The sequence below is a fragment of the Squalius cephalus genome (assembly GCF_949319135.1).
Source record: "Squalius cephalus genome assembly, chromosome: 24".
Classification (NCBI taxonomy): Eukaryota; Metazoa; Chordata; class Actinopteri; order Cypriniformes; family Leuciscidae; genus Squalius; species Squalius cephalus.
In genome coordinates this window covers 14,602,789-14,622,008 of record NC_137145.1, presented here as the reverse complement: position 1 = coordinate 14,622,008, position 19,220 = coordinate 14,602,789, and the positions used below count along the sequence as shown (strand labels likewise).

General features: G+C 37.0%; 2 protein-coding genes across 2 annotated transcripts; both read left to right on the top strand.

Moving 5' to 3' along the window:
- Nucleotides 1-2,092: 2,092 nt before the first annotated feature.
- On the top strand, nt 2,093-12,076 carry adgrg4b (adhesion G protein-coupled receptor G4b; the record flags this gene model as incomplete). Its single annotated transcript, XM_079860574.1, has 20 exons — nt 2,093-2,714; nt 3,902-3,932; nt 4,273-4,421; nt 5,079-5,152; nt 5,254-5,336; nt 5,435-5,468; nt 5,560-5,582; nt 5,702-5,850; nt 5,947-6,070; nt 8,329-8,438; nt 8,799-9,003; nt 9,425-9,593; nt 10,028-10,174; nt 10,262-10,387; nt 10,465-10,510; nt 10,619-10,722; nt 10,895-11,016; nt 11,192-11,460; nt 11,547-11,652; nt 11,761-12,076. The coding sequence occupies 20 exons, from the start codon at nt 2,093-2,095 to the stop codon at nt 12,068-12,070; spliced, it is 3,003 nt and encodes a 1,000-aa protein (XP_079716700.1). The 3' UTR covers nt 12,071-12,076.
- A 961-nt stretch (nt 12,077-13,037) lies between these two features.
- On the top strand, nt 13,038-19,204 carry htatsf1 (HIV-1 Tat specific factor 1; the record flags this gene model as incomplete). Its single annotated transcript, XM_079860938.1, has 10 exons — nt 13,038-13,108; nt 14,742-14,906; nt 15,023-15,206; nt 15,465-15,512; nt 15,708-15,862; nt 16,181-16,344; nt 16,486-16,582; nt 17,926-18,015; nt 18,129-18,266; nt 18,938-19,204. The coding sequence occupies exons 2-10, from the start codon at nt 14,742-14,744 to the stop codon at nt 19,202-19,204; spliced, it is 1,308 nt and encodes a 435-aa protein (XP_079717064.1). The 5' UTR covers nt 13,038-13,108.
- Between the last annotated feature and the right edge of the window lie 16 nt (nt 19,205-19,220).

Sequence of the window (19,220 nt, the reverse complement as noted above, 5' to 3'; positions counted from 1 at the left end):
GTCCCGTTCAGCCTGTCGGGGTTGTAATTCGCTATAACAACCGCCTCCCTATACATTATCCCTTACATATTAATGGTGTCAAAATGTCATGTTTTGTAAGCCTAACTCAGATACGACATCATGGTTTCAGCGCTGTTAGATAACAGTTAGATATTAGCCTTACCTGAAAATGCCTCCATTACTCGTTACAAGTCACAAATTCCAATACTACTCGAGTAAAAGTCTTGTGCCTGGTTTTACAGACAAGGTTTAAGCCTAGCCCTAGACTAAAATGCTTGTTTGAGCCGTCTTAACTGAAAGCAACTGGCAGACATAACTTACGCACTAACTGTTAGTCCTCAACACCTAGGAGGCATGCCAGTGAAAACCAAGAAACAGTTGATGTGTGAGGAGAGCAATCACGTTTATTTTTCTAAGCCGAAATAAAACTGAACACCTCGACAGATCGACAGAACAGCCTCTAAACGTCAGCAAACGCTCAAATCTCAGTTAAATGGATAGTTCGCCCAAACGTGAAAATTCTGTCATCATTTACTCACTCTCACCCTGTATGACTTCTCATTGAGGTCCAAAAATTTCTATGGAAGTAAATGGGGTCCATCAACTGCTTGGTTACTGACATTCTTCAAAATATCTTCTTTTGTGTTCAGCAGAAGAGAGAAATGTATACAGGTTTAGAACAACTTGAGGGTGAGTAAATGATGACAGAATTGTAATTTTGGGGTGACGTATCCCTAAGTAAACCGATATCCTTCAAACAAATAAAAATTGATTCACATTTGATGCTCACACTGTTGTCCAGCATCTTCTAGAAAAACATGCAGTCGCTGGTCCTCTAATTCGGTAGGTGGCGTTGTCACTAATAACCTAGGGTCCTAGAAAAGACTGGGGTCCTGAAAATGCAGTCTCCGGTATATTGCAGGTAGAAGCTACTCCAAAAAGCCATCCAAAATGTAACCAGTAATTGCATACTGGAGTTAAGAATACTTATTCAAAAATGTAGTCAAGAGAGTAAAAGTTGCTACTATCTTTTATACTCAATCAAAGTAGCCAAAAAGATACTAAAGTAACTAATGGCATTTAGCCTACTCAAATACTTTACACCACTGTTGTAATGTACATGTAGGCCTATACAGTGGTGAGTTCAAGAGCATTGGTATTACAATTAGTAGCGTCATGGATAAAGTTCTCTGAATTTTGACGTTATCATAAGTGATTTACTGGCCAGCAAAAACAAGTGCTTCTAGGTTTATTGCATATGTTTACATCGATGCTTTGAAATTTTTCAAATATGAGAGAGAAATTGTACAAATAGACTTAACCTCAAAGTCGCAGCTGTTGTTTGCTAATCATATAACAACTATACGGACTGATCATTTAGCTGCACTTGGCTTTATGGTCATAATCTGAATAAGTGGATGATCGATGAGCTTAATGAATAACTCAATAGGACGACAGGGGAACTTGTAAAGATGAACACAAGATCTCTCTCATGGTCATACCTTTCGCATCAATCAACATACATGTTGATGTACAGTTAGTCTCTTGAATGAAGAAATTACCTACATGGAAATTTGACACTAGCACATATTGAATGTGGTGAGTAACTACCGTTTCATTTTGCTTGCATTCTGTTACATTTAAATTTTGTTTTGTCTTCATAAAGATACAAGAATGATTTAATAATTGATATTTGTAACTGAAATATCTATGTATGTATCTATCTAATTGCAATATGTTCAATAAATGATAAATGGTTTGTATGGAAAATGCTGACAAAACTCTTTTAGACCGGTTTGCAGTGGAGTTTGATACTGTCTTAGAAATAAACCATTTTCTGCTTCCTTGTTTTATCTTTATGTGTAATTTTATTTCTCGCCTTTTGTCAGGTGGAGAATGGAAAAACGCAATAAACAGGTTAAGGCTTTATTCATCGTCCTCATTCTATGTATAATAACATTGAAGAATGGAGGTATTATTGTTGTGCAAAATATTTTAACATTCACAATTTGTTATGTTTTGTTGTTCTGTTATGATTTACATCATTTCATTTTACACCCGAGGTTCAGTAAAATATGACAGTCTGTGGGGGATGAAGGTGGATTTCATGCAGAAGGACTGTAAATACTGGCTGCTGAAAAATGAACACAAAATCCCTGACCTGAAAGAGCTCAGCGTGTGTGTGAACATAAAGAGGAAGATCAACAGCTCGCAGTGGACCGCATTCACGTACCTGCACCCTGATAAGACACGCATAGAGCTAGGGATGAAGGGCTCTGGATCAAACCTAAATATCATAATGTTTGGAAGAGTCTGGACCAAATCTTCCGTGGTGTCCTTGGACAACTGGCATTCAGTTTGCATGACCTGGTCCAAGTCTATGACTGAGCCAAAAGTCTATGTTGATGGATCCAAGGTGGACTTAAAGGCACAGTCTACAGAAACGGCTCTGTACCCTGATTACCATAGTGTGGCCGCAGGTGGCACTTTGACTTTAGCTGTGGCCCACAATTTTTCGAATGGCGAGATGAACATTGAAACAGGAAAAGAACTGAAGGGCAGTTTAAGTTTGTTCAGGATGTGGAAACGTGAACGCAGCGCTGAGGACATTTCAAGGTTGACCTGCACTGATGGGGATGTTCTGCGTTGGGAGGAACCAATCTGGGACAATGCCATGCACTGCAAGCCTATACCAGACATTACGCAACAGTGTGGTAAGAGGCAAAAATGCACACACCAAATTTGTTATTGATAGGACATATATGGCCCTTTCCACAAATTGGGTACCCTATAGAAAATATTGATATATATAAAAAATAAAATAATAATTTATGGGAATGTCCAAAAAATAAATCTTCCAAAATATGTTTTTACTCTACTTTACTGGTTGTAAAAACAAAGAAGCTGTCATTTATTTGTCCGTCCGCTCTGATAAGATGCCCTGTATCTGTGAAGAGGTCACAGCCTTGAGGTCCCTAACGTGGAGCGTTTGGTCATTTAAAAAAAAAAAAAATTATTATAAAATAATAACCTGCAGGGGATGTTCTGGGAACGTCCTCTTTAGGTTTTTAAAAGAGAACCTATAGAGAGCGTTCCTTGAACGTTCTTATTTGGTTCCCAAAAAAACGAACAAATGGGAACGTGTTAGGAGAACATTCTGTGTTTTTCTGGGGACAAGGTTGAACGCTCGTGTATTACGAAATCAACAGTCCAGTTTGTGTAAAATGAGAAAATGGAATAATATTACTTGCTTGTCTCTTCGCTACTTTTTTATGATAGTAGGTTAGTTTTATGTTAAGCACCAGATTATCAAAATAGGGCCACGAAAAAAGGATTTTTGCTTCTAATGTTTTCAAAAGTGATGGAGTACAACAGAGTTCCCTATTTATGAAAAGTGCTAGTACGTATTGGCTGAAGTAATTCAATTATGTCCATATAAACAAAATTAAATTATGTTTGCTAAATTGTGTCCTATTCAATATTTACAGTCGTATATACGTCATGCCACCTTTATTGGTCTTTTTTATGCCTCACACAATTTCCTATGTTTCAGACTGGCGTTATTATGAAGTAAAATTAGTGTTTATCATCCTTCGTGAAGACGGAAGCAAAACAAGCACCGAGGATGCTAGAGAAGTTGCACGTCAGTGGGTGAGCAACAACAAAACACATATTGAATTTTTACTGCTATTAGTACATAACAAAATGTCAATAATATTTGTATATTATCCTCTCTCCAAGTTGACACATGTAATGCGGGAGGTAAAATTGAAGGGGACTATATATTTGCACAGAGTCATAGTGCAACCTTTAGTAGGGTAAGATCTTGTAATATCTCTCTAAACACAGTACAAAAGTTTTCAGGCCTGAAACTAAATTTACTCTTGTTGTCTTTCTACAGCTTACACACACTTTCCAGTAGAAATGCAGAGGTGGGTCAGTAGCATTAAGACTATCTGTACAAAATAAAAATCTGCATGCTCATCAAACTAACTAAGAGATTTCTCTCTTCAGGAGGGAACCATGAACTTGTTGGCGACAAGTCCTGGAGCCAGCCAGTGAGGATTTTATCTACTTCATCTTTTTCACCTCTAAATGATATTCACAATCTGAAAGAGTTTTCTAAATACCATTTGTGCTTTTCGTACATTTATTTTTGTATATTGAAATTATCACGCATTTACAAATTTTGAAAGTAAACACCTGCAAAATGTCACCCTATAGCACAAGCGGACCGACTACTGATAATGTCATTCTTGTGTTTCTTCATAGGTTTGAGTGTTTGGCTCACCTGAATGTGATTCCTGAATGTGATGTAGGAAACATTCAGGATGAACTCTCTGAGAACCTTGCCAAGCGTTACAAAATAGACCACTACGAAATAAATACAAGTCCTGATGCCATCTTCATATACCCTATTGGTAAATCAGATATTACTCCAAGAAAATAAAGCATAATCTCCATCCAAATCAACAATTTTCCATGGTCAAGCATGTTTCTGATGTATCTAACAAGTACCAGTGCAGGCATGCATGTTTTCAATGATCTGATCTCTCTTTAGAGGATCTCTTACCAGACACAACTCCACCAATAACAGCGACGTCGTCTTTGCCTCGTACAACTGAAACACTAACAACCACAACTCCTCAGCCGATGCCTGTGACTACTCAAATCTTGACTACTGCAAAAACAATACGCACAACACCCATACAAGTGGAAACAACAACAGCAGTTGTTTCATCCTCCACTGAAACAAGTCTGTACAGAAACAGAACAGTAATATATGCAATTCTAGATACACACAGGATTCTCTGACTGTTTTTCACTACATGTCTTCAGCAGTCACTATCTCCACACCATTCATGGAAACAACGCTGGCAGAAAGTTCCTCGACAATTAAAGACACAACAGTTTTATCCTCCACAAGCCTTACATTAAATACAACTACATGCCCTTCTACAGTTTCACCTGAAGGAATAATATCAGGTAAAGAATTACAATATCATTTTGTTTTTGTTTTTTTTACAATTACTGTGTGAAGTGTGGCATATTTAATAATGTCTCTGTCCTGTAAATAGATAGTTATTTCAATGTCATCGTCAATGTGACTATAAAAGGCTCTGGTGACCCTAAGAATATAATTGAAACCTGGGTAAGATCTCAACAAAGTAAACCTGAATTTATCCAGACGTGTTACATGACAAACTGGAAACAGGTATCATATCTCAGTTGTGTTTTTTATCATCTTTACAGCTTAATGAAACTCTTTCTAGTGAAGGAATATCTGTGTTGCACTTCAAACTCGTGACCTCTTCAAAACCTGCACGAAAAAGAAGGTTAGTCAGTCTTGTTGTTATATTGCAGAGAACAGATCCAATCCCAAGACACACTATTGATTTTATTTTAAACATGCGTGTCTGATTTGTGTTTGCAGTGTGGAAACAAAATCATCCAAAGTAGTTGGAAAGGTACTATCTATCTATCTGTCTGTCTATCTATCTTTCTCTTAGATACACAAAATAACTATATTTCCTCTTATCTTGTTCATTTGTTTCGCAGCATCCCAAGTTCTCGAAAACAAGGTGCAATCTTTATTACAAGATCTCAACAGCAATTGAAGGAAAGTAAACAATAGTGAATAATAATTGTTGTGAACGTACAACATGATTTAATGTGGTTATCTGATATGGCTTGTTCCCAGCCATAGCTGTGTCTTTCATGCTCAGGTAACAACTTCCTCAAACATCGTAGACACACAAAAACAGATTCACTGGCTTCTGGAGCAACCATACACCAGTGGATCAGTATGCTTGGATGCCCAACCTCAGGAAATTGTAATCTCTTATATTGGTATGTGCTATATCTGAAGAAAAAAAAAAATCTGATGATGAGGGAATCAGATCATGATTCATTCTCAGTACAATTCTCTTCATCTCCAAAAAACAGGGCCATGTCCTAAACACAACCATCACACCAGACAGGGGCTTTTTAAATGGCCCCAAGTTGGGGTTCAGGGCATCACCTCACTCCCCTGTAAAGGAAACCCTGAAAAGACAGCATATAGGGAATGGTAAGAGCCTCTCTTGTAAATCTCTTGAAAATATTCAATTTTTCTAAAACAAAATTGATGTTATAAATTGCTTCCAACCCAAAAGAACATGAAGCTTAATGGTAAAGTGTATAATTTCTGCAGCACTACAGCACCAAATTTAGAATAATTAACGCCATTCCCAGCTAAGTATTGTTTTCCCAACATTCCCATTTAGTTATGAAACATTATTTTTTTAAAGTTCTGGGAAGTTTTAAGAATTATTTTCCTTGCTTATACGAACACTAATTATGGAAACTTTAAGCAGAACATTAAATTTGTTCTTTGAGGAACCGTTGAGGCAATGGGCCCTATCATACACCCAATGTTGATAGGGCCCCCCAGTGTTGATAGTAGTTGTACACCCAAAAAAACAAGTGTTTTTTGCTATAGTTTCCGCCTGACGCAGTTATCATTTTCACGTCCAGCGCCACATTGTTTAAATAGTAAATGCATTTGTGCCCATTTGTGCGCCCATGGGCTTGCTGGTCTAAAAAAGAGGTGTGTTCAGGCGCATTGTTGGCGCGTTCCTATTTATCAACTGAAATAGACTGCGCCATTGACCAACAAAAACCTGAGTCAATGGCGCAATATATTTTTGTTATTTAAACTGCGCGTTAGTAATGTGCGCCTATAGGCGGGTCCACAACGTGCTTACACACGGCTTATTGCACACACAGGGACCCGCAGCAGCACACAAACATGCCAAATAAAAATAAAAGGTTTCTAATGTAAAACATTAATATTATGTACAAAGACATGGTAGAATCCGGCTTGTCCCGTAGATGTTCTGCTTGCGCACAAGCAATCTGTTTGTGCTCTGGAGACGCGTTCAGTCTTTCCATTTGTAAAATACGCCATGTAAATAGCGAATCCGCCATGGCGTGAGCGCAACTGGCTTTTAAAGGGAATGGGAAATTACACTCTGATTGTTTTTTGCACATTACGCCCAAAACACACCCATTACTCATTAAGAGAATATAGAGACAACCCTTTTAGACCATGTGCTGGGCGCACCGACCATTTTTCCCGTTGTTAAACTAGCAAAAGTGGATTCGGACACGCCCTATGTGCACTTGCGCCGTGCGTTTTAGACCATGTGCTTAGATCGTTAAAGGAACACGCCGACTTTTTGCGACTTTAGCTTATTCACCGCATCCCCCAGAGTTAGATAAGTCCAAACATACCCTTTTCATCTCCGTGCGTCCCGTAACTCTGTCTGATGCACCCACCGCTAGCGTAGCTTAGCACAAAGACTGGTGGTAAACGGCTCCAGCTAGCATACTGCTCCCTATAAGTGACAAAATAACTTGGGCGGAGTGATTTGCTTGCAGCACCTGAGAAACCCCATGGTGAGGAGCAGAGAGTTCGCTCAGAGTTGGAGTAAATCACTCCGCAGAAGTAGCAGTGCTTCATCTTCTGAGAATATAGTTCCCAGTATGTATACGGTTAGAAGATGGCTGTGTCTCATGTGACCTTGTTATTTGTACATGCTGTGACTATACAAATCACAACATGTAAATAGGAAAATGTTGGCATTATTTACCTCCAGTCTTTGTGCTAAGCTAGGCTAGCGATGTGTGCGTCAGACAGAGTTACGGCACGCACGGAGATGAAAAGGGTATGGACTTATCTAACTGGGGGGATACGGTGAATAAGCTAAAGTCCCAAAAAGTCGGCATGTTCCTTTAAAATAGGGTCCATTGTCTCTAACAACCGAATGCGGTTTCATTTGCCACTAGAGGCACAGCAACTTAATCTTTGATCATATTGCAATAATTGCATTGAATCATTATAACATTGCCAGTTCATAGTTGCCTTTCTGCTTAATGAAACCTTGATTACAGAATATGATCTGTCTATAAATCCACTGTGCTCCTAATCACCAACTCTAAAAAGAGGAAGCCATTTGATTTAATATTTACAGGGGCTGCTGTAAACCAATTAATCACATATATGTTCCATATGGTGGTATCATTAACGTCAGAACTGTTTGTATGATCGATTTCATTTGCAGAGGTTAAACAATCTCTTGCATTTCAACAATGTTCCAGTCGTTTCAGGTTTATTTACAGCCATAAAACAGATAGACAGGTACCCTGAACCTGAAGAGCATTATATAATGTTGTGTATCTTGGAGTCAGGCAGCTCTGAACTAATTATTAGAGGAATTTGATGAAATGAAATAATTCATGGTTTGATGTGTTTATTGAATGTGACTGTTTCACCCGTCTCCCTAGTTTTCTGGATGCAAACTCTAACAATGCTCATTGGAAGTCTCCAGACCTGGGTCAGTGCCAGGTTGTGGTCAACAGCGTGTCAGATCTGGAGAACATTACAGTCACTAATGGTAAACCCTTCTTAGAATTCACATTAGATACACAAGCTTCCTGTTAAAGTAAATAAAAGGAAGAAGAAGAACCATTTTGGGTTCCCCAGTTTTTAAAAAAACCATTTCCCAAAATTTCCAGAACCAAAATGTGTGAAGTACATTTTAATAATCTAAAGAATTGTTTTCCACTATAAAGAACCTTCTGTGCAATGGAAAGGTTCTGGTGCTGTTAAAGGTTCTTCATGGAACCATTAATGCCAATAAGTAAATTTTAAGAGTGTAGAAATCTATTTTAACACATTAGCCTCTATATCATCCTGATATATTATGTTATATGCGCATTTCTTCAAAACACTCCCTTATGGTTTTCCCTATTAGACAATGCAGAAGATATTCTGATCATTATTAAGGACTTGATACATGAGAGCAAATATCTGGATGAGTACGAGCTCTCAACGATACTGAATAAACTAGCCGATGTGATTAACGTTAGCGTGGTCACACCTCCGCTGGGAGGGGTCATCCTCAACATCACATCTGACATCCTGGAGTCTGAAAGCGACCTGCTACCTTTTACCAGCAGGTGTGTGTTTTTGTGTGTGTGTGTCCTGGTAAACTCTACATTATAGGGACAAAATGTCCCATTATAGGGACATTGTTTGGTCCCCATGAAGATAACAGCTTATAAATCATACTAAGTGATGTTTTTTTAAAAGCAAAAGGTTGGGTTTAGGGGTAGGGATAGTGTAAGATAGAATATACAGTTTGTACACTATAAAAATCAGTGGGTGTGTGTGACATTGAATGTTTATTTAATATATTTGCTTGATTTTTATTACAGTAAAAGTAATGAAACAAATATAATAAATTAGTTCATTGGTGTGGTTGGCTGTGAAATGCGTTGTGCGTAACTACATATTAAATTAGGTCTGATGTTTTATGTGAGGATTTTACTGGGAGATTTTATACTTTCCATTTAAATAGAAAATCCTGTCTTTGTGTAGTATTCTGAACATCACAGAGGCTGTTGGACACCAGATGGTAGGGCTCAATGGAGACTCAGTCAGTTTAACAGCTTCTGTCCTGGCAATATCAGTGGTCAATATTGACCAAGAAAATTTCCATAACCTCACCTTTGGAGTCTCATCCACAAAAAAAGGCTTTAACCCTGAGGTAAGCACAATTACATTTAATAGTTGGAGGTCAGTATACTTTTTTTTTTTTTTTTTAAATAAATTAATACTTTTATTTAGCAGGGGTGCATTAAATTGATCAAAAGTGACTGTAAGGCCATTTATAATGTTACAAAAGATTTCAATTTTAAATAAATCTTTTGAACTTTCCTCAAAAATATTAAGCAGCACAACTACTTCTGAAGGATCATCATAAGACACTAAAAACTGGAGCGACGATGCTGAAAAATCAGCTTTGCCATCAGAGGAATACATTACATTTTAAAATATATTAAAATAGAAAACAACTTTACATAATTTTTTCACAAATTTACATTTCTATTTTATACTTTTTCCTACCAAATATAATGAATAATATATGTAAGACATCTTAAAAGTCACACAATGATCAAATCTTATGTTTTTCTTCTATAGATTTATATCAACCAGGAGCCTTTTGATGGTACAGTGGCCTTCCTTTCTCTTCCCTCTGAAATACAAGACAGATTCCCAATCGTAAACGATACCAGCCCCCGTGTTCAGTTTCAATTTTATGGTGTTCCAACTCTCTTTCGAACAAAGGTGAGGTCAGTTACTGAGGCAGATGTTCATTTTACAGTTTGTTTGTGACACTATTCTGACACGCCGCTTTTTGTGAATTTGCCACAGAAAGACCCAGATATGAAAAAACTGAACACTTATGTGGTGTCTGCAAGTGTGACTAATGCCACAGGACCCATTGAAAACCTAAAAGAATATGTTGCAGTCACTCTGCGCCATCTAACAACTAAGAAAGTAAGTGGAGTTCTTAGAAATGTCCAGGAATTTAAAAACACTGGCAGAAAAAATTAAACTGTCTTTACCTTTGACAGAAGGACCAGAATGTCCAGTGTGTATACTGGGATTTCAATAAGAATGGCAAGTCACTTGTACTAAATGAATGAATACATTATAATTCTTCACACATTAGGTGCTATGTCTTATAAGTGTATTTGTGTCGGTGGATTTATGCATGTACTATTTTAGATGGATATGGAGGATGGAGTCCAAAGGGGTGCTGGACGTATAATATCAGCAAAGATTACACAACTTGTCTTTGTGACCACATGACCCACTTTGGAGTGCTGCTGGTGCGACACAATTACAATTACTTTATTAGTTTGAAAAATAGTATATAAATACAATAATAATAATAATAATAATAATACAATAAATATATAAAATATGTTGGCTTTATAAATAATAGCATTTGAATAATTAAAGTATTAAGCCAAGATTTATTTTTTTTTATTTTTTTTTAAGGACGTGTCCAGAACTCCTATTGATGAAAATAATGAAAGAATCCTCACTATTATTACATACATGGGCTGTGGAGTGTCTTCATGCTTTCTTGGGATCACAGTGCTAACATACACCCTCTTAGAGTAAGATGCTTTAATATTTTGTTAATAAATGGCATTGCAGCATACATGCATTGCTATCATATTTGCCACAATGAATCTATTCAAACAGTTTTACAATAAACTTTATATTTTAAAAGTCATTTTTCATGTTACATTTCTTTGCCATTGACTTTGGATGCATTGCATCTTAATACAGGAAGTTAAGAAGAGACTACCCATCCAAAATTCTGTTGAACCTGTCCATTGCATTGCTGGGACTGAACCTGGTGTTCCTACTGAATTCCTGGATTTCTTCTTTTGGCATATATGGCCTATGCATTGCTGTGGCGGTGACCTTACACTATTTCTTACTGACTTCCTTTACCTGGATGGGCTTGGGGGCTGTGAATATGTACTTTGCTTTGGTCAAAGTTTTCAATGTGTATGTGCCCTCATACATCTTGAAATTCTGCCTGCTTGGCTGGGGTGAGAGATTTAAGCTTATTAAAACATTCAGAGACAGATTTATGTTTTTAATTCATTCATTTAACAACTATCATGTTTTTGCACAGGGATTCCACTTTTTATATGTGGCATGGTGCTGGCTATAAAGAGAGATGCATATGGCATGAACACCATCAGTGATTCCCAAATGACACTGGATGATTCTGAAATGTTGTAAGTGAAGTTGGATGGTTTTTAGCATGAAAATCGCAACAGAACAGCATTTCAAATTTACTATAGTGTCAAATGTAAGTTAATAAGTGTCATGCCTTTCTTTTTCAGCTGCTGGATACAAAATGATGTGGTTTTTTACATGTCAGTAGTGAGCTACATAGCCTTCATACTACTGTGCAATGGCTCCATCTTCTTAGTGGTTTTGATCCAGATCCGAAATATGCAAGTCAATCAACCTGCTGGCACCCGAAGTGGGATATGGAAAGACCTGCGGGCTGTGGCGAGCCTTACCTTTTTATTGGGTCTCACCTGGTCTGTGGCTTTTCTCGCTTGGGGTCCTGTCAAAGTGTTCCTCCTCTACCTGTTCTCCATACTGAACACCCTTCAAGGTGAGAAAGAGCACATCAGATTCATTTAGATTCAGCTTTACGATCCAATCTATTAATATTCTATGTTGTGATTTGTTCCAGGATTCTTCATTTTTGTGTTCCACTGTCTCATGAAGGAAAACGTACGGAAGCAATGGAGAATACATTTATGTTGTGGAGCTTTCAAGCTGCAGGAATACTCTGGTAAAGCACAAATTTCTTCCTCGCGATATTAATCATCATGGAAAGCACAAGCACTAACTTTGTGATTGTTTTCAGAATGGAGCCAAACTGCAACTGTGGTTCCCAAACACAAACCCAATCCACCAAATACGTTTCCCTTCATGGCATCTGTGAGATCCATCAAGTCCAATTCAACTCAGAGCTCAACGGTTTCCTCAGAATCCAGCCAACGCCAGGTGACTATCACAAGACCTGACCTGGGTAAGATGTTGTTACCAATAAGATATATTGTTGATGCTATAATGTTCAAATCTTTTACATTTGCTTGTCTTAACCTTTCCTGTGTTAGGATTAGTATATGAAAACAGTTTGGTAATACCAAGAGCCAGGGCAGGACTGTCGGTTCTTCCCAGTGATGCATCTCCTGCCACAGGAAGTGGGCTTGAGTTTCCTTCAAGGCCATGGAAGAATGGATTCAACACAGATATCTATTCCAAATAAATGTGACTGTTTTTTGTTTGTTGCTCTGTACTAAAGCACGTGCTTTTCTAGAAACTTTCAGTTTTAAAATGACATTTGTCCCTTCAGAAAAATAAATAAACATGTTGAAAACAGATTCCTCAAATTATATCCTATCATATGCTGTACTATCTTAAACGGAAATTATGTAAATGTATGATTTATTTGTAAAAATGTGGAATGACCTGTAAGTTTCCATAATAAATCTCCAATAAAGTCTAAAAATGGATTTGAATGAAAATCGTAAACTTTAGTACTGAGAGAAACCTTGGCGGAACTACACACACAAGCGCGACAGTTGCATTCCGGAAGACGTACAGTGTTGGACATGCGCGTTACCCTCGGAAGTGCAACATTTATGTTTTGTAGGCACGGCATTGGAAAAGGTGGGTTGTCTTTTATATTTTCTTAATTTAAACATTAAAGCGGTGTGCATTTTTGCTGTTCGCCTCATATATTAAATGTAGACCGTGCTGTTTTTCTAAATAAGCCTAGGAACAGTTGTGTTGTTCACCCGTCAGATCGGCATAAGCGGATTTATGTGGGTTAGTTCTGTCTCATCCAGGCCCGGACTGGCCACCGCGAGTACCGGGAGAATCCCCGGTGGCCTGGTGACTAGTTTGGTCCGCTGCCCTGTATTTATTTAATATTATTTACAAAAAAATATCATGATTTGATATTATTGCCTGCTCATTGTACCACAGCAAATCCGGCATTCGATAATAAATCATGAATCTACTAGTCTCTACTGGCAACGCTACGGTTCGGCTCACGTCCGCTTTGTGCCTCCGTCAAACTGTTTCGATCAGAGTAATCAATGCGAGGATGGAGAAGAAGCGGCCAGATGGAGTAGTGGACAGTGGCGCCTCCAGGACATTTTAATGGGGTGGCCAAAGGGGGACAGTAAAAATCCTAGGCTGGCACACTAAAACAACGGGGGGGAAAGGGGTAACCTGCACTGATTTCAATATCTAGCCTATTTCTTTTTCTATACTACTTAAGTTTCTTTTATGTAATTTGTCAGGTTGATATGCAGATTAAATTACATTCATAAAACTAGGTAGTATGCACATAAATCACATTGGTCTGCAATGAACTGTAAAATACATTTATAAATTCCTGTGTAAATACATTTATACGAGTGATGTACCGACATGAAAATTCAGGATGCACATGTCTGAAAACCGACACCAAAAATGAAAATAAAGTTTTAATAATAATCAAGTGATACATCAAATGTATTTAATAACCAACACTCAAATAATACAGAGTTGTAAAAACATTAAAATTACACGTAAGGCATTTTTTTATCTCAACTTTTTAATAACAGAATTATGTTTCTACAATTTGTTGGTGATTTAAACGATGGTAGTAATAGCCTAACTTATTTTCATGATAGATTTAGGCCTATTTAAAAAATAATCTACATTAAATAATTAAATGATGAATGATAAATATGTAAAAATGAATGAACGGGTTAAGTAAAAAATAATCAATATGTAATCTAATGCAGATATTTATTTAAATGCTCCCCTCTAGAGTTTTTTTCTTTCTTGTTAACTAACGAGTTATGGTCATTTAATAGATTTCCTGATGTAAATGTAACGTTAATATTGTTTACCAGCTGTTTTATTTTATTCCGGTGTTTGAAAGTCACTGCTTGAGCGATTACATTAATAATTTGTACTATAATTTCTACAGTAAAAGTAACAAAGTGCATTGTGATTATTGGATGTCGGGCGCTACAAAATGTTTAGTGAAGTTTTGTTTCACGCATCAACTAAAAACTGACCTATTTCTAAAAATTGACTGAGTTACAGCAAGTTAAAAACTTTAGGATGACCTGGTGAATCTAAAGCTACAAAATGCATCTCTTTAGAAGGGAAAACATGGTGAACTATTGTGCATTTTGTCAGTTTTTTTAAGTTCAAAGCAATCCTCATATGAATCCATCAGTATGGCCCTGTCCCAAATGGCACACTTCAGTGAAATATCTCCATCTTGTCTTTGTTTCTGTAGATGAGCGGGGACTCGGATGGTAATAAAGAGTTCCACGAGCAGCTCCGTTTGCAGCAGCTGTATGAACAGAAGAAAGAGGGTGGAGATGATCCATTCACGTACGTCGACCCAGAAGACGGCACTGCGTACGACTGGGACCATGAAAAGAGAGCATGGTTTCCAAAGGTCTCCCATTACCAAACAAAATACTACATTTACGCAATGTCTGTTTTAATAACCCGATCAGAGCTGATTCGCTGTAAGTTCTGCATTAAAGTTCATGTTATTTGCTTTCTTTGTAGATAAATGATGATTTCATCGCAGCATATCAAGCAAACTATGGATTCAACGAGGAAGGGGCCCCTGATCCGTCTGCTGCGGCCCCTCCCGCCGAACCAGAGGAGCCCAAGAAGACGGAGGAGAGCTCGGACCAGGACAAAACTAAGGAAGGCGCTCAGAAAGGAGAGAAAAGAAAAGCAGACCCAGGTTAGATGATATTCATAATCATTTACCTAATAACTGCTTTATAGATTAACTAATTTAATACTTGATGATCTTTACAATGTCAACACTGAATTTACTTCAGCTGATCAGCCGAAATGCATAATTTCCTGTTATCACTGTTAAGCTGCTTTGACACAATCTGTATTGTATAAAGCTCTATATTAAACAAGGTGACTTGACATAAATGTTTTGTATTCTAACTATATTAACAAATAAACAAATATGTATTGTATTTTACAGGCTGGTTTGAAGTTGAAAAGGACAAAAACACAAATGTTTATGTGACAGGTAAATAATGTCCTCATTATTAGATTAGATTAGATTACTACATGTTTTTAATATAAATATCATGTTGTAAATACTGGTATGACTCCCTCTAGTGGCCATATCTACTTTTTAAGTCAGTTGGTTGGTTTAAATAACAACTGATAATCAAACATTCAGTTCATGAAGTGTTTTTCAGTGCATGTGTCTTTCTGCTAGGTCTTCCTCTAGACATAACTCCTGATGAGTTTGTGGAGATTATGTCCAAATGTGGAATTATCATGCGTGATCCTGTCACAGAAGAATATAAAATCAAGCTCTACAGGGACAAGGATGGGAACCAAAAAGGAGATGGACTTTGCTGCTACTTGAAGGTTGGTCATTATAACATTATGATCATGTACATGTAAATATTCTGTATATATTTCAAATATATATATATATATATATATATAAAATGTATTTTTATTTGTAGTTGTTGTAATTTTAGCACTTCATCTTTGACCTATATTACTTTAGTTAGTTGTTAGATTAAGTTTTTCATCTAATATTTATATTTAATTTGATCTCAGCTTGATTTCAATGAACAAATACTATTTTGAATAGTTTTAGTTTTAAAACGGTTTAACATGCTCTACATGTGTATTTATATAATTTGTAGACAAACATTTGAATTTGATTATTCCCTGCAGAAAGAGTCTGTGGCTCTTGCCGAGCGGCTCTTGGATGAGTCTGAGATTCGGGGCTACCGACTGCACGTGGAGGCAGCGCGATTCGAGCTCAAAGGACAATATGACGCCAACAAGAAGAAGAAAAAAAACAAAGAGTACCGCAAAAAGCTCCAGATGCAACAAAAGTACAAACCTTTTCTAGCTGAATCCTGTGTGGCTCTATGTAGTCAATCCTGACACATAGTGCAACAATGCTCTGCTTAATCAGCATAATATTTTTTGTGTTGCTGTAGACACGACTGACACTTGTCATTTATGATTATCAGGCAGCTGGACTGGAGGCCGGAGAAGGCCATGGAGGCTCGCAAAAGGCATGAAAAAGTTCTCATCATTCAAAACATGTTTCATCCCAGTGACTTTGAGGTAAGAGTCAGTCTCAGAACATACCGACACACCCAGAAGAAACACTTGAACATACAACACTTTACATTGAGTGACATCTACATGGAAAAGAGCATTTGTAAAATGTCTTTTGCTGCAGCTGAAACCAGATCTACAGAATTTTCTTTTTACAGCACAGAATGTGTTTAGCCTTGCACTGGTATTCAAGATGTGTAAAGTTAATAACAGAAATGCTTTTGGTTAGGAACAGTTTAGAGCTACGGCATTGTTGAGTTTCTCTGTACCCGTGAAACGTCTCTGCGTCAGAGCTCAAGGCAGGTTTGTCTGCATTCCTGAAGTAGGTGCAGCTTAAAGGCTCAGAGAAGAGCAGGAATGAAGGTGTGGATCCACAAATCTAGGATCCTCATGCTTTCTACATCTTTTAATTGTGTTTAAGAAATGAGACTGATACTAAGATTGAACTAAAACTATGTCTGTGATTCAACTATAAATAATATAGGCCTCAATTATGGCTAATTTAACTAGCTAGCATTCAAAAGTTTGGAATCAGTAAGATTTTTTTTAAAGAAATGCATACCTTTATTCAGCGATTAAACTGATTAAAAGTCTCAGTGAATACTTTTACATTGTTAGAAAAGATTTGTATTTCAAATCAATGTAATTTCTGTAATGATGCTGAAGATTCAGCTTTGCCATCACGGGAATAAATTACATTTTAAATTAATTAACATTTTTTTAATTAAGAATATTTTAACTTGTAATATTATTTCACTACTACTGTTTTACTGTGTTTTATCAAATAAATGCAGCCTTGGTGAGCAAGAGGCTTCCTTCAAAAACATTGAGCAGTAGTGTATACTACCCCATTAATCACTCTTTATTATTACTATTTTCGCATTTTTAAAATAATAGCAAGTGATCAAAAAGTATGAAGTAAGATTAATAGGAATTGACTGCAAATGTTAAACAAATCAAAGCCATGTTAAATTGTAGCTTCTTCAAGAGTGTACTAGATTCCAGCTCTGCACACTCTGGACATTTAAAACTTCAACAAACATCATAAAGTGCATCCTGGGATGCGTTTTAAACATTTGAAAAGGGTTCACGTGTATTTTAGAATCTTGTTTGGTTGCTTTTCCTTCATTATTCAGTCCAACCTCATCCAACCTTCAAGATTTTTTTTATAAAAATGTTAGTACCAGTTAGGGACCATTTATATTTGTCTACGAATATATTCAATCTTTTAAGCCTTTAGATCAAACTTTTTTTTTTTTTAAGATAAAGAAGAATATAAATGTTATCAAATGTGTCCAAACATTTAACTAAAAAATGTGTTGAAGAGCTGCACCATATGTGTCATGCAGGAGGATCCTTTGGTTCTGAATGAGTACAGAGATGATCTGCGGACAGAATGTGAGAAATTCGGGATAGTGAAGAAGGTCATTATCTTTGACGTAAGTCCTTTTTTACTTCTGTCCACAATTATTATGATAACTTAATTATGTTTACACAACTTTTTTTTGCTGTTTCTTATGCTCAACTCTTTGCTTTCTTCCATTGGAAACAGAGGCACCCTGATGGAGTGGCATCCGTGGCTTTTAAGGAACCTGACGAGGCGGACATGTGTCAGGCGGCTCTGGATGGACGCTGGTTTGGAGGGAGGAAACTATCAGCACAGCCGTGGGACGGTGTAACTGACTACCAGGTAAAATACTCAGCCTGTTTTAAGTTATGAAGAATTTTAATTTGCTACAGAGTTTACTTCCTCGATCTGATTCAGGAATTTGCTGAATCACGAGAAGTGGGCATTGCATACAAACCGAATGTGGGTTTGCTAAAACAGTCTCTAAATAGCTATTTGGCTGTTAATTAACATTACAGTCTGCACGGCCTACATGATGTCATCAGAAAAGGAAAGTTATTACATGGACTAAGCCAACGCATACATTTTTTATTTTGTAATCACATGCACAATTAGACCAGAGATGTATATTAAGAAAGTTAAAAGAGTCAGTTTCAGGGTCAGTATAGTTGACTAAAACTAAAACCATTGAAAAGAAAAATGTTTTTCTTTAAATAAAATAAATGAATAAATTTAAGTGTCATTTAGTTTAACTGCATGCACTAAAATGACTCAAACTAAAACTGAAAAAATACAATCTAATAAAAATAACAAATACACAACAAAAATACTAAAACTTTACATTTAAAATGAAATAGTTCAAAATATGAATAAAAACCATAAATTGTTACTTGAGATAAAATAAATGTTTAGTGAAATGTAATATAATTATTTATAAAATGAAAACTTAAATGTTCAAATCGGTTCTATTTTCTTCTGCTTTTTTGCCTCACTTTTTGGCTCTGGTCACACAGGTTGAGGAAACCTCACGAGAACGAGAAGAGAGACTGAAAAGCTGGTCCTCTTTCCTGGGTGACGGATCTAAAGTGGACCCTTCAAAAGCAGCAGAACAACAGAATTCCAGCACACAAGAAGCAGCAGAACCGACTCGACAGGAGGAGGGTACAAACGAAAGCACCGCAAAACCACAGGAGGGGAAAGATGAGGAGGACGACAAGGAGGAAGGAGGAATGCTGTCGACCGATAGCAGTTTAGCAGGAAGTGATGATGAAGATGCGTAGATGTGGAGAGAAAACA